This window comes from Lampris incognitus, chromosome 3, assembly GCF_029633865.1.
Source record: "Lampris incognitus isolate fLamInc1 chromosome 3, fLamInc1.hap2, whole genome shotgun sequence".
Taxonomy (NCBI): domain Eukaryota; kingdom Metazoa; phylum Chordata; class Actinopteri; order Lampriformes; family Lampridae; genus Lampris; species Lampris incognitus.
The window spans coordinates 65305551-65320294 of record NC_079213.1 but is presented as its reverse complement, the minus strand read 5'-3'; the positions used below and the strand labels follow the sequence as shown (position 1 = coordinate 65320294).

The following is a 14744-nucleotide window of genomic DNA, read 5'->3' as shown; positions in this document are numbered from 1 at the left end:
TTCGTCTGAGCCTAGCAGCGACAACATATTGTCCATGAGATCCACAGCCGTCCCGTCGCCCAAACCGGATAGGGAAAGGATTCTATCTGCCCTCTCTGCGGTAGATAGGCTGTACCTCCGGAGCAGAAGATGTTTGAGGGCGACGTATTTATCGTGTTGCGGAGGGGCGCGCAACAGCTGCATGGCCCGGCGTGTGGACTGCTGGTCCAGCGCAGCGACGACCAAATAGTATCTGGAGTCGTCCGCGGAGATTCCACGCAGGTGGAACAGCGCCTCGACATGCTGGAACCACGAGGCCGGGTCGCTCTGCCAGAACTCTGGGAGTTTCACAGCCGCGGCGAGAACGACCGGCTGTGAGAGTTGGGGCGGCGTGGCCGAAGTGGATTCACACTCCTCTTCTGCTCCAAACATGTTCAATTCGGGGTCACCAATGTGGCAGGAATGAGGAAAAACACAGGAGACCAAGGCGAGTTTGATGTTTATTCCTCAACTCCAAAAACCAACTGCAGCAGGAACAACCCTGCACCGGCGAGCCCGGGAACGTAAACCACGCCCACAGCTCACAGTCGTGCTGGGTGAGAGGCATAGCCCCTAGTGTCCGCCACAATATCAACAAAGAGATTGGAAATTAAAAAGGCTTGCTATAAACTAGTACGTGGATAAGAAGATTTTTAGTATTAAGTGTACCCTTTTGCACATGACCATAACTGGAATTTGCGTTATGACTAATTGTCAATGTTGTGATGTTAGGGTAATAACATATGAAATGGTATTGTTCTTTCCACCTATAGTTTGAATGGTACAATACCTGTTCAACTCACAGTAGTAACGCAAATATCACAAAGGTCCCACTTTTACATTTCCATTGCCACACCTTTTCCCTTTTCATAAGAATGACTGTGGCAAATGTGGAAGTATGCAAGTATACAATAAATGGACTTATATAATGTATACCATTACAAGTACTTGTGAAAATCTATACTTAGCCAGTATGTTCAACAATAAAACAACATACCAATTTCTTTCAACACACAATAGAAAATCAGTTTTATTTGGCTGTCATTATTTTTTTGCAAAAGTTTGCTCAGAATTACATTATAAATCTGACCATTCGTGGACACTTAGCCTTCAAGTTTGATTAGAAATTGCAAAAAAAGAAAAAGAAAAAAGTATAGCAGTAACTGTAGACTGAAGTGTTGCAGGAGGGGTTGGTATTTTTACAAAAGTGCCAAGGGGTGATTGATGGTCGTCGTGGATTCTGCTGCCGAACACTGTTTAAACATGCACAGGTAGATGATTGGCTAGCCCATGTTTGATTGACCTCTTCCTTTTCATGCCATTTTCGTTATTTATTCCAAATCAGAACATGACCACTCTGATTACCATTTCCCCGGGCGCTGCATGGCGGCTGCCCGCGGCTCCTAGCTACACAGCTGGGATGGGTTACATGCAGAGGAAGAATTTCCCCACGGGGATCAATAAAGTAATAAAATTTTTAAAAAATTTAAAAATAAATAAAAATTTGTGGAAAACTGAAAATCAGTGTGAACAAATCTTCAATGACTTCCTATTTTGTCAATTTACCAACAACCAAAAAAAAATCATTGATATATTCACAAGACCCCCTTAAAGGTCTTTTCGTATGCTCACGCCATACTTTGAGGACCATTGCCAAAATGACCCGTGTTTCATGAAATCATGTCTTTACTACAGTCTGACCTTTAAAAAAGAAGAAGAAAAGAACAGGCACTAGCTGGAAAAAGGTAGAGACATTCCCTTTCTTCCACCTACGATTACTGTAGCTTTTCACATCATTAGGAAATGTTGACGAGAAAGAGTGGCTAGAGAGACGATGATGAAGTTACAATATGAGGAGCCGACTGAAACTCATGGAGACAAATACAGGGACGGCTTCACTGTACCCCTTCTCGCTAAGCGATGGTGAATTCGATATCGTCCATCTCCGCTTCTTCCTCTGTTTCTCCTATGTCCACTGCTGCCCTCTCGGCCCTCTCTCTCTCAAAGGCCTGGATGTAGTTATCCTCAATGAAGCCATCGTCGTCGTCCTCGTTCATATGAGGGACGGCGTGAGGGTTCATTCCACATCCTCCGTGGAAGGCGAATTCCACCTCCATGCCTGGCAGCAGTGGTAGAAACGTTCATTATCTTTGATGAACAAGTTCACTGTGCCGTAAAACCTCATGAAACACACAATGGACAAAACAGACACACAATGGGATAATATGATGGCATCCCCTTGCTTGCCGCTTTGACCACTAAACATTGTATGACATCAGCACCATTCAGGTGCTGTCATATCGACACACAGGCTGGAGATGCTCTGTTGCCAATGATGATTATTACATAGATTTGTGTATTTACAAAGCAGTTTGTCTGAGCTTTTACTTTCAGTTGACGTTTTGTTGCTGCTGTAGTTATCAGTTGACAGAAAACCCTCCCCTTCAGTATACAATCTCATCCTCGGTGCTGTCAATTCATTTTTATTTTTTTAAATCATCAAATTCTGCAGATTTGTCTCTGGCCATGTGAGACAATGAATCCTCATTACCCTGAATCGTGTTAGGATCTAGGAATACCAGGTGTACTATATTTCAGAGCTTAAAGTAAGTGGTGTTTTCCTATATTGTGGCATATTTTGAATTATAGTGCATCATTTGTACTGATTGTAATTTTGGCAAACAAATTCTGCATGAATATTTCAATTCACTTAAAGTGGCTTCAGGTAACTTTTAGGATTCGGCACCGTCTTTTATGTCAACTGTCCCGAAGACAACCAAGGGGCTTTTTCTTTTTTGGTTCTTCATAGTGTAGAAACAAGATACATGTGTTTGTTTACAAGCTGTTGCTCAAAAGACTCTGAATGAAGAAGATGAGCTATGGTTCACAGATGAGGTTAAGTAAAACTGCTACCTGTGCTGTAAGCTAATCCTTATATTTCCTGGGAGGCTTCGTTGCATCGGCGGACAAATTGCCAAGCAAAAACACAGCTTCTATGGAAATGATCTGAATGAGAATTGTGTCATTCTCCCGTAGCCGTCACGCTATACGACCAAAATGAATTCCCTGATCATATGTTAAAGCAAAAAAGTTACCTGGTGCCACTTTGAAAAGTTAGCATTTTTCAGATTAGAGTTCTTCATTGGTAAACCAAAATGCACTATCAACTAATCATCTTGATGTCTCGCAACCCAAACATTTGTTCAGTATAAACTGCCATGAGAACAGGTTGTTTCCAGGATCCTTGAATATCAAATGTTGTGGATTGTTTTTTGTTTTTGTTTTTTTTCCCCATATATGCATCCCATCCCATTCAGCAAAAAAAAACAACAACATGGAAAATTCAGACGTTTGGGTATAGTAATTTATAGGAAGTTGACAGACCTGGGTGATTGCAGTGGCTTACATTGTCCATCTCCCTCAGGCGGGTGTGTCTGTAGCTGGCCAGGTAGCGCCGGACCACCTGCCATTTTGCTAGGATCCCAAGAAGAATGGAAATGGAAATGGCTGTGACTACAACAGCCACCAGGAACTCCCATTTGTGGGACGTGGGGTTTTCAAGCGGGGTTGCCAGTGTGCCTGCACAAGGAAATGCAATAAAGGAAAGGGCTATGTTACACAAACCTGGCAGTTCTGTCATAAAAGATGCAGGCTGTTGGTTTGATTTGGGCCCCATCTGCCATACTTCCCACAGCACAAACATCTAATTCCAACCTCAGCTCTTGACAGGTAAGCAGGCATGAGGAGACAGACCAGCATTAAATGTCTATATCTGTGGGGTAGGCAAGGATGACTGGAATGTCAATTCAATAGTCAGCCACTACCAGCTTGTCCATTAAATCTACAGCTATGTTATCTATGTTAACAATATCTCTCTGTGTCATTGTTACAAAAATATAGCCATTTAAGAGGAGTTAAATTCAAATTTTCACCGTTGATAGATGAGTGCTCTCTATTGTATGATTGTCATGAACATCATATGCTTACCATTTTGGGTAGCTGTCAGAACTGGGGTAGAAAGGGTGCCATTTGATAATTGTTCCATCTGGATTTTTTAAAAATTTTTAGGGGGGGGGTGCTTTCCTTTGGGGTTGTTTGAAGCAGTCTTGTCGTTCACTAAGGGGTACTATTAAGTCCGACCATGGATCCAGAACCCCCCAGTTTAAGAAGGCCTACGTTCACAAGGTAGCATTGCTTCTCTCCTAAAGGAAGTCTCTGCAGCCCGGTGGAGCTTGGGCTCAGGGCATATCTCTCGACAGGGTCCAGGCGACACAAGGCAGAGCTCTTGAGCGTGTGTGAAGGTCAGGCAGAGCTGGGAAAAAATTACTTCTTCACTAAGGATGATATCAGCAAACGGTACAATTTGACAGGGGATCGTGCAGAGCCCACCTCTCCCCAGATGGGGGAGGTAGTCGCCTGGGAGATCTACCGGGTGGAGGTCAGCTCTCCAGAGCCCCACTAGGGGGCAAGGTTGAGTGTTGTTCCCGGTTGGTTCAATGACTGGTCAAGGGTGGTGGCATTGTTGTCCCATATCTGGGTTGAGATGTGAGCCTAGATCAGCTGCTGTAAAATGGTGCGTGAAGGAGGAATGGAGAGAGCAAGCGAGCAGGACAGAGAAAGGGAGAGGAAGACAATGACAGAGGGATAAATTAATAAAAACAAATGACTGCCCATCTTACTGTCAAACCATCTATCAAATACGTGTCTTCATAGGCATCTTACAATAAAGAGAATGATCAGTTATGTTGATTAACACTTAACTGCAATGTTGAAAAGCCTCCTTTGCATTCTGGCATTTAATGCCTGTGGAGACTTTGTGCTTCTTAATGCACATTTCATTACAGAACTAAACAAGAATAATGAGAATATTCCCGGCCCAAATGGTTGGTTAATCCAGAATAACAAATAGATTTTTACAGAAGGAGGTGGGGGGGTCATGATTTAAAACCAAAAGCTGTGATTGAAGGCGAGTTTCAAAGACTCGAGCGAGGAATATCATCAACAGGAAAAGTGTGTCACGAGCAGGAAGTCCCCCATGGTACCTTCCTAAGTGGTCCTGGGCGATAATAAACAAAGGAGGACATGGAGGATCACAAATCTGCTAAGTGTGATAGAGAAAGCAAGTGAAAAGGAAGTAGAGATTGACAGAAACTGACATGGTATTAGACTTTGCCTGGCTGTACGTTGTTTTTTTTGTTGTTTTTTTTTTTAAAGCTGGCTATGCTGGCACACAACTGAGCGAGAGAGCATGCTCCAGGTCTCCAATATCAATAAACAACCAGGCAGGAGACCTCTGCTCCAGGACCCCACGCCCCGAACGGAAAGAACAGATAATTCCCCAAATGCAATTAGATGTAATCACCGAGCCATAATTAGCACTGGAACTGCAATAATTCCGAGGAGACATCTTTCAACGACGTAGAATGGCAATATTACCAACACTGACCAACAATGTCCCTCATACCACACGTTGGTTTGTCCTTTTTTTTGCAATAATGTTGAAATGTTACTTGCGCATTATTTCCCGAAGCCACGAGGCATTTGGAAATGATGACAACAGTTATGGACAGCGTTGCTTTCTCCTACGTCACATCTGTTCTTTTTGCTGTCCAATATGTTTCATCGGTGGTTGTGTCCCTGCTGCCAATCCCCAGCTTGTATGATGGCGATATGGCCTACAGGTAGTAATCTGAACTTTTACTTGCTGAACTGTTCAACCTGGCACCACGACGCTTCCTTGATACTCTGGATGCAAATGTGCCGAAACTCTTCCACTACGTAGAAGTCAGGTGGACGCTGTGTGGGGCTATTTGCAAACCTGCCCCAAAGAGGAAAACTATTTGCATGCCTCCATGCTTCCATAGACTAAAAAGCTGACACAGTATTTGCGTTATGATCGTGAAGATGATAGCTTTTTTTTTTCTTTTTAAGTTGTAATGTTTTTTGGGGGGGGGTTGTTTGTTTTCTACAGAGCAATTCCTCAATTTCCAAACCAAACAGACTTTGACGGTTCTGAAACTTTACTTTTGGGTGATAACATCTGTTTTTCTACACCGCCTCGGTTTCTCCCCACCAATTTCTGGCTTGTGTGAGGTGTGAGTAATTTTACATTAGCGTCAACAGAACAAAAAAATTACAGGCAAGCCAGTAAATTTGCGTTCCGGTGTTGAGATGGATTGTCAGAGACATCTTTGACTTTTAGTCTGACATAAGAGATTAAAGCTAATTCTCCATCTTGAATACATTAAGGCTTTCATATTCACCAAGCTTTTCAACTTCAATCTACTATAAAACTGTTTACCTTTACCTAAGCCTTTCAAAGAGGACAGCTCCCCTGTTGGTGTTTTTTGTTTGTGTTTGGTTTATTTATTTATTTATTACACCCCCCCTCCCTTTTTTTCTCCCCAATTGTATCCACCCAATTACCCCACTTTCCCGAGCCGTCCTGGTCACTGCTGCACCCCCCCCCCCCCCGTCGATCTGCGGAGGGCTGCACACTACCACATACGTCCTCCGATACATGTGGAGTCGTCACCAGCTGCTTCTTTTCACCTGACAGTGAGGAGTTTCGCCAGGGGGACGTAGCGCGTGGGAGGATCACGCTATTCCCCCCCCCCCCCCAGTTCTGCTTCCCCCCTGAACAGGCGCCCCGACTGACCGGGACACATACCACATCCGGCTTCCCACCCGCAGACACGGCCAATCATGTCTGTAGGGACTCCCGGCCAAGCCGGAGGTAACACGGGGATTCGAACCGGCGAGCCCCGTGTTTGTAGGCAACAGAATAGCCCGCCCCTCTGTTTGTTTTTGGTTTTCATTGCTTATTCAAACTTCGTCTCTCTCTTTCTTTCAACCTGCCAGCTTTGCTGCTGCCTTGCCTGGCTCAGAGGTGAGTTTTCACAGAGGAAGGGATCCAGTCGGTTTGCTGGCCATTAGTCTTGTTCCCTGCTGTCTTCATCTGCAAGTCTGTTCAGCAGTGTTGGCTGTAAACACGCTGGTAGGGTCACCTTTATCTCTCCCTGTCCTGTCCTCACACAGCCAAAGCACAATAACACACCCCAACCAGGGAAGAACTGGAAGCTCTGGGGGAGAAGCATGGCTGCAAAAATGGATGTGCGTGTGTGTGTTGTGTGTGTGTGTGGGTGTGGCTGTGGGTGTGTGTGTGTTGTGCATACTTGCAGGTTCATGACATTTGCTTCTAATTGTATTTGTGAATGCGTGCATACATGTGAAAGTGTGTGTATGGATACAGCACCAACTGTCTGTAATTCAATGGCAATAAAGTGTCAGTTGAAACTCTCATGAAGGCTGGAGGGCATAAATGCTCTGCCAGCTTCATTATACTTGATTGTATCGTAAAATCAAACGTAAACCATGGACTCGCCACGCTGAATACATGTTTGTTTGTTTTGTATTGTCACATTTATGCATATTGATTTTGTTTTTTGGCTTGTTTGAGTTTGTTGTCCATGTATATCCCCAATGTGGATATTTTTTGTTCATATATCCCTCAGATACCATTAGATTAGGTAATAGAGAAGACATAGATACAACTGAATAGGTACTACGGATTTGGTCTGCTCCACTGGTCTGACAATACATCAACTCTCCAGCTTGAACCTCAGTATCTCTGAACACCTCACAATCAGTCACCGTGGACATGGACATCCTTATCCTCATCCCAAAAGTCAAATGCATAATATCCTTCAGAAATCTCAAATCTATCTCCGCCTCATCTCTTTCTGCCTCTCTTGCTGGTAAATGTCTGCTTAGCCTCCCCCGTTGTCTGATAATCCCTCCAATCTAGTCACTTATTATAATAACACACTCTCCTCCTTTCATGATCACCTGGCCCCCATTAAAACCAAGATAGTCTTATTCACACACAGCTCCCTGTTATGCTCCTGAACTCCATGAAATGAAATGCTGTAAGCGCCAGCTTGAAAGACTGCAAGAAAACTGATTTAAAAGTATATCTTCAAGCCTACACAGACTACCTTCAAAAATATAAAGACACTCTCATCCACAGCCTGGTCCATCTCACACCTTATACACTCTGGCTCCACAACCCTAAGGCTCTCTTTACCACAATAAACACACTTCTCTAATCCAGTGATAATACCTCCGATTCCTTTACAAATAACAAATGCAACTCTTTCCTTTCATTTTTTCCAAACTAAAATTGACACTATCTACAGCAACCTGACCACTTCCCCTACCCTCTCCACCTCCCCACCTGTCTCCCCCGCCTTTACCACTCAGCCCCTGTCAAAGTGCTCCCATGTCCCCAACGGATCTGTCCAACCTTGCGGTAGGAATGAGAGCTCCACTTGTCTTTTGGATCCCATTACATCCAATCTTGTCAAGGTCTGTCTCCCAGCTATTCCCTCACTCATCACAGAAATCACTGACTCCTCCTTCAGTTCTGGTTCAGTCCCCCATACACTTAAACTGACTGCTGTCACCCCATCTTCAAAAAAACTGGACCCAACCCTGATATCATGAGCAATTTCCGACCCATCTTCAATATCCTTTCTGTCAAAACTACTGGAATGTGTTCTCACCCCCCAACTCAAAGCTCACCTCATCTCCAATGACCTGCTCGAACCATTTCAATCTGGTTTCTGCTCACAGCACAGCACAGAAACAGTCCTTCTTTAACTCACCAACAACCCGGTGAATTTGGGTGGCATGGTGGCACAGTGGTTAACGCTGTTGCCTCACAGTAAGAAGGTCCTGGGTTCGAACCCTGGGGTTGTCCAACCTTGGGGTCATCCTCTGTGTGGAGTTTACATGTTCTCCCCGTGTCTGCGGTGAGTTTTCTCTGGGTGCTCCGGTTTCCTCCCACCATCAAAAAAACATGCATGTTAGGGTTAATACTCCTGTCTGTGCCCCTGACCGAGGCATGGCAAGATGAACTGGAGTTGGTCCCCGGATGCTTCATGGCGGCTGCCCACTGCTCCTGGCTACACAGCTAGGATGAGTTAAATGCAGAGTGTGATTTCCCTAAGGGGATCATTAAAGTATGTCAAAATCAAAAAAATCAAACCTCAGACTCTGGCCACCTCCACATTCTCATCCTCCTTGACCTCACTGCAGCTTTCAACACCATTAACCACACCATTCTTCTCCCCCACCTTGAATCCTCCCTCAACATCACCAGTACTGCCCTCTCCTGGCTAAAGTCATATCTCACAAACAGACAACAGTTCATCAGCATCAACAACTGCACCTCCTTCACCGCTCCTCTGTCCCAAGATGCACCCCAGGGTTCGGTGCTTGGGCCTCTCCTGTTTATCCTTTACATGCTCCCCTTTGGTAACATCATACATTGTCATGGTCTCCACATACACTGCTACGCCAATGACATCCAGCTCTATATCTCCACTAAATCCATCACCACTACAACTTACTCCAGTCTCACCAACTGCCTCACTGAATTTAAATCATGGATGCAAGCCCATTTCCTCAAACTAAGTTATGATAAACCTGACATGATCATCATTGGTCCTAAATCCCCTACCAAAACCACTCACAACTTCTGCCTCACATGTGCCCGGTGAGTTCATTTCAGTGTTTACGATTTTTCGATAAACTAACTTCCCCAGAGCAATCCGAGAGTCTGTAAGGTACTGATGTGTGGAAATCAGTTGTATAGCTCATCCAAGCCATGTGTAACCGTTGACAGAAATCAGGCAAATGTAAACAGTGTCAGATTGTCATATGGGATGGATTGAGTGGCGGGCCTGAGCCTGAGCCGAGGCAGGGTGTGGGTAGTGTTGAGATAAACTAGACAAGAGCCCCGATAGAGAACTGACGCTGCCCTGGCTAAACCTCGAAACAGGTAGGCCTAATATTTCTCAACTGTCCCTGATAATTGCCCGTTATCATTCACTAGCAGCCTACTGATCGTTGCAAAATATGTAATACTGGTACTGATCACCAATTTACCCACCACACCAGTAGTGTAGTAGTGGATAAAAACTAAAGTCTCTGGAGTAAATTCTTTGTGTTGAAATCTACATGTATGCAGCAGAGGCCCCTGCTCAGTGCCTGCATTTTGTGACGGGAGTCCAGCAATCACATTATCCATGAAGCCACCTTGTAACATTAAATGTAATACACTTTTTATTTTTAGAAATAACCCACTCCAGGTGTCAAACTTTCTATATCTGTGCATCACACCTATTGTTTCCTCTTTTATGTCTATACATCACATCTATTACTCACTCAAATGTAAACTTACTGCTGGCTAACTGCTAGCTGGCTAACTTCATGGAATGGGTTTCCATGGCTGAGCAGCTGCATGCAAGCCTTACATCACCAAGCATAATGCCAAGCATCGGATGGAGTGGTATATGTAAAGCATGCTGCCAATGGACTCTGGAGCAGTGGAAACGTGTTCTGTGGAGTGATGAATCATGCTTCCCATGAGAATGTTACCTGCCTGACTGCATTGTGCCAACTGTAAAGTTTGGTGGAGGAGGGATAATGGTGTTGGGTTGTTTTTCCGGGGTTGCGCTAGGCCCCTTACTTCCAGTGAAGGGAAATCTTAATGCTTCAGCATACCAAGACATTTTGGACAATTCTATGCTTCCAACTATGTGGGAACAGTTTGGGGAGGGCCCTTTTCTGTTTCAGCATGACTGTGCCCCAGTGCACAAAGCAACGTCCATTAAGACATGGTTGGGTGAGTTCAGTATGGAAGAACTTGACTGGCCCGCACAGAGCGCTGACCTCAACCCCATCGAACACCTTTGGAATGAACTAGAACAGAGATTGTGAGCCAGGTCTTCTCGCCCAACATCAGTGCCTGACCTCACAAATGCTTTTCTGGATGCATGGAGAAAAATTCCCACAGACACACCCCAAAATCTTATGGAAAACCTTCCCAGAAGATTGAAAGCTGTTATAGCTGCAAAGGGGGGGACCAACTTCATATGAATGCCTATGGATTTAGAACGGGATGTCATAAAAGCTCCTGTAGGTGTAATGGCCAGGTGTCCCAATACTTTTGTACATGTAGTGTATATAGTATGTATATATGTATGTATTTATATATTTATATATGTATGTGAGTAGATTTAATAATCACAGTACATACACAGTATGTATTGTCATTACATGTGTGTGTGATTCATTATCACATTATATACACAGTATGTACTGTGATAATGTGACACATTAGATAAATAGTTGAGGAAAACAGAGCAAGACATTTGTTTCCACTCAGGAGAATAGTTGTATTTTTATGCAAACTACTCCTCATGAAAAAGAAGAATAGAAGCAAAACTCTGATTTGAGAGGAAGTAGTAGTTGTCTGCTCTGGGCCTGTAGCCCTCAAATCACAACACCTTGTTTACACACGTATGCACATCAGTGTGCGCACACACACACCAAAACTGCCCCCAGTTTTTGTCTGATGGACGTCCAATTTTTCCGATGAACTGCCAGCCCCCTCACCTCAATTTCAGTGTCTGTCTCTCCCACCCACCTTCTCCCCCCTATGCTTCTGTATCCATCCCTTTCTGTCTCTTGTGTTTATTCCTCTGTCTTTCTCTCACTCGAAAATAGCTGAGAAAGTGAGAGACAAAGCTTGTCCTTCCACTGACCCTTGCCCCTGCAAACCACAGTCAGAGCCGTCAGCGAGCCTCCCCACTTCCCTCCCAGTGAAGTGCCAAGTTATGTCTTTCTGTCATTGCTTTGATATTTGAGGGGGAGTTTGGCTTTGCCATTGTTTGTCAAGGATAAAAGCTTGTGGTCTGATATTGAAGTAAATAGAGAAAAGCTGGCACGAGACAGCGCGATTATTCCAGACTTACTTATAAAGCTGAGCAGGCCGAAATGGGACCAAGTGTTTAAGTTTAAACAAGACCGTGTCTAGTTCCAAAAGTATGTATAATGATTAACCTACCTTCCTTCTCTAAACTACACTTGGAAAGAGGTCATATTTGCAAAATCCAAGCTCCCTTATGTTAAGGGCCCACAAATGTCATATTTTCTGTGCCTTTAAGCATGGGAACAATGGCACTGTCAACACATAGACCACAGAGACACAATGAAAGAAAACCAATGTTAGTAATAGCCGTAACCAAAAAAATACCACATAATAAAGACCATGCGCCAAAGTGATAATACTGTGATTTTCAAAGGAAAAGGAAACATGGTAATATTACATACAATTCAGATATCCATCTCCCACAGTCAGTTTTTAAGCAGAATTTCCTAAACCCTGGCAATTTCATTACTGCTGAAATTGACACTGGTTTAACCAATTAGAGAATTTCCCCAGATTTTTGTAACTACTTTATTAATCCCTGTGAGGGGGGGGGGTCTTTCTCTGCATTTAACCCATCCTAGCTGTGTAGCTAGGAGCAGTGGGCAGCCGCTGTGCAGCACCCGGGGACCAACTCCAGCTCGTCTTGCCATGCCTCGGTCAAGGGCACAGACAGGAGTATTCACCCTAACATGCATGTCTTTTTTGATGGTGGGAGAAACCGGAGCACCCGGAGAAAACCCACCGCAGACACAGGGAGAACGTGCAAACTCCACACAGAGGATGAGGTGGGATGACCCCCAAGGTTGGACAACCCCCAGGGTTCGAATCCAGTACCTTCTTGCTGTGAGGCAACTGGGCAAAGTTGGACAACCCCAGGGTTTCGAATCCAGTACCTTCTTGCTGTGAGGCCACTGGGCAAAGCTGGACAACCCCAGGGTTTCGAATCCAGGACCTTCTTGCTGTGAGGTGACTGCGCTAACCACTGGGCCACCATGCCGCCCATTTGCCTATCAGATTGCATGCAGAAATGCTCTGATGTCAAGTGGGCTCTGCAAAATTATGAGTGAGACTTGAAGCAATGGGGTTTTTTTTCTTCTTTCCACTATTTTCCTGCATTAAAGGACACTGTCAGTCTAATTCATACTCAATGCCTTCCAAGTCACTTTCCACCAAAATATCCACAGATGTTGATTTTAGCTTACGCATTTTGCCCCTTCTGTGTTGAGGAGTGACACCGGTGGAGTTACCCAGCATTTAGCCTTCGTGACAGCACGCGTAACGCTTTCAGCAGGATCTCAATATTACAGCCCACCAACCCATGCATGTGTTTACATTACATTTTCTGTTGCTTTAAAGCCCACCTTTAGCACCTTTGGGGTTGTTGGTGAAATGGTAGGACTTCAGTGAATGCTTCCTAGAAAGTGAAAGAAAAATATTATTGATACAAGCACTTCACTGTAGGAACAATGGCTACTGAAAATGAGTTGGCAACGATGCAGCAGTATTTTGTGTGAAAATAGTAAACAGAAAACCATTATGTGGGTCGGTACTCTTCCACTCGTATAGAAGTGCAATAGGGATAAAGTGGTGATAAAGCTGCAGCGATCAAATTTTTTATATTTTTTTACTGTGGCTACACCTGCCAAATGTCATAACCTTCATCATGTTCCACCATTTCTCTGGCTTGGGAGGAAATATTCTGAAAACCTTACTCTCTTTTCAGACATTAGAAGTCGAGAGGAAGGATCGGGTGATAATGTCATCAAATGCATGTTTCTTTTTCGTATTATAAACAGGAGAAAATGGTCAAGAGAAGCCAGCACAGCAGAAATGAAGGATTTTCTGGGAACCGGGATGAAAGCTGCCATCTCACCGCTCAGAAAAGTCAGAAATATGCCCTTATTAGTTAACCACCCCTCCCCCCCCCCATTGGCTTCATTTGGCTGTCGCTTTCAGTCACTTCCCCTTTTTGTCATAATAAATGGAACTGAAATAAATGGCGCTCGCACATATTATGAAGGCCCCGTGAGATAAGCTGTCGAAGGCCCAGAATTAACACCCGAATAATGAATAAGAAAGTCAACTGAGTCACACAATCTCGCACCGGGCGATACAGACTATAGATGAGATTGAAAAAGCCCACATTTCCAGAGGGTTAATGTCCATTTCTTTCACCTTACCCGGTTACCTGCAGATCATTCGAACCCTCTTCAGCTAACTCAGCCGCTTTCCTCCCTCCGAGCTCTGATTTGGCTGCAGCAGCCAGCCCCCGGGGGGTTGTTTTTGCTGTCAGTAAAATGGAGTCCGGTTGTGCAAAGGTTGGAAGAATTGCGCTGTGCAGTTGCTTCCCAGAAGGGCGAGTTAATGTATAACTTTGCAGCTAAGGTGTGCTCCCTCCCGCCCACTCCGTCGCCTCTCTGTCCAATGGCACACCAGACCTGGCCAGAGGCAATACTTTCAGTCATGTACACCAAACCAGGAAGAAATAGGTTGCTAGGTAACTATATGAAAATACAATCATTATGCCTCTTTTTTTTTACACTGTCACTAAGACAGCGTGATGAAAGTATATCATTCACTCACTCAATGTTTTTGTGCCCTGTGGTAACAGAAAAGGCCCCTTCTGAGAACCATTACTATTTGTGTATGTTTATATATATGCATGTGTGTGTGTGTGTGTGTGTGGATGAGACTCTTCGCTGAGTTGCAACCACACAAATGGTTGTGTGGTTGAATATACTTGTGTGGGTGGCACGGTGGCCCAGTGCTTAGCACCGTCGCCTCATAGCAAGAAGGTCCCGGGTCCGAACGCCGGGGTTGTCCAGCCTTGGGGCTCATCCTAGGTCATTCTCTGTGTGGAGTTTGCATGTTCTCCCTGTGTGTCTGCGGTGGGTTTCCTCTGGGTGCTCTGGTTTCCTCCACCCTCAAAAAGACATGCAGGTTAGGG

General features: G+C 44.5%; 1 protein-coding gene across 5 annotated transcripts; it reads right to left on the bottom strand.

The window, feature by feature from the left end:
- Nucleotides 1-396: 396 nt before the first annotated feature.
- On the bottom strand, nucleotides 397-14115 carry c3h1orf210 (chromosome 3 C1orf210 homolog). 5 transcript variants are annotated; one of them, XM_056277619.1, is made up of 5 exons: nucleotides 13978-14115; nucleotides 13159-13211; nucleotides 4006-4581; nucleotides 3403-3597; nucleotides 397-2137 (listed from the first exon to the last, which is right to left on the bottom strand). In XM_056277619.1, exons 3-5 carry the CDS (start codon nucleotides 4061-4063, stop codon nucleotides 1932-1934), a joined length of 459 nt encoding a protein of 152 aa, XP_056133594.1. In that variant the 5' UTR covers nucleotides 4064-4581; nucleotides 13159-13211; nucleotides 13978-14115; the 3' UTR covers nucleotides 397-1931. The 5 variants fall into 5 exon arrangements, with proteins under 5 accessions (XP_056133594.1, XP_056133597.1, XP_056133596.1 ...); XM_056277622.1 differs by having other exon boundaries at nucleotides 4006-4578; XM_056277621.1 differs by having other exon boundaries at nucleotides 13986-14110.
- Nucleotides 14116-14744: the final 629 nt, after the last annotated feature.

What these genes read in the sequence shown, in the direction of transcription:
- c3h1orf210 (XM_056277619.1), bottom strand. Translation starts at nt 4,063, where the DNA reads ATGGAACAATTATCAAATGGCACCCTTTCTACCCCAGTTCTGACAGCT. An exon ending in TCTGACAGCTACCCAAAATG is followed by an intron (nt 3,598 to 4,005) that starts GTAAGCATATGA and finishes TTCCTTGTGCAG; the next exon opens with GCACACTGGCAACCCCGCTT. An exon ending in AAGCCACTGCAATCACCCAG is followed by an intron (nt 2,138 to 3,402) that starts GTCTGTCAACTT and finishes CACTGCTGCCAG; the next exon opens with GCATGGAGGTGGAATTCGCC.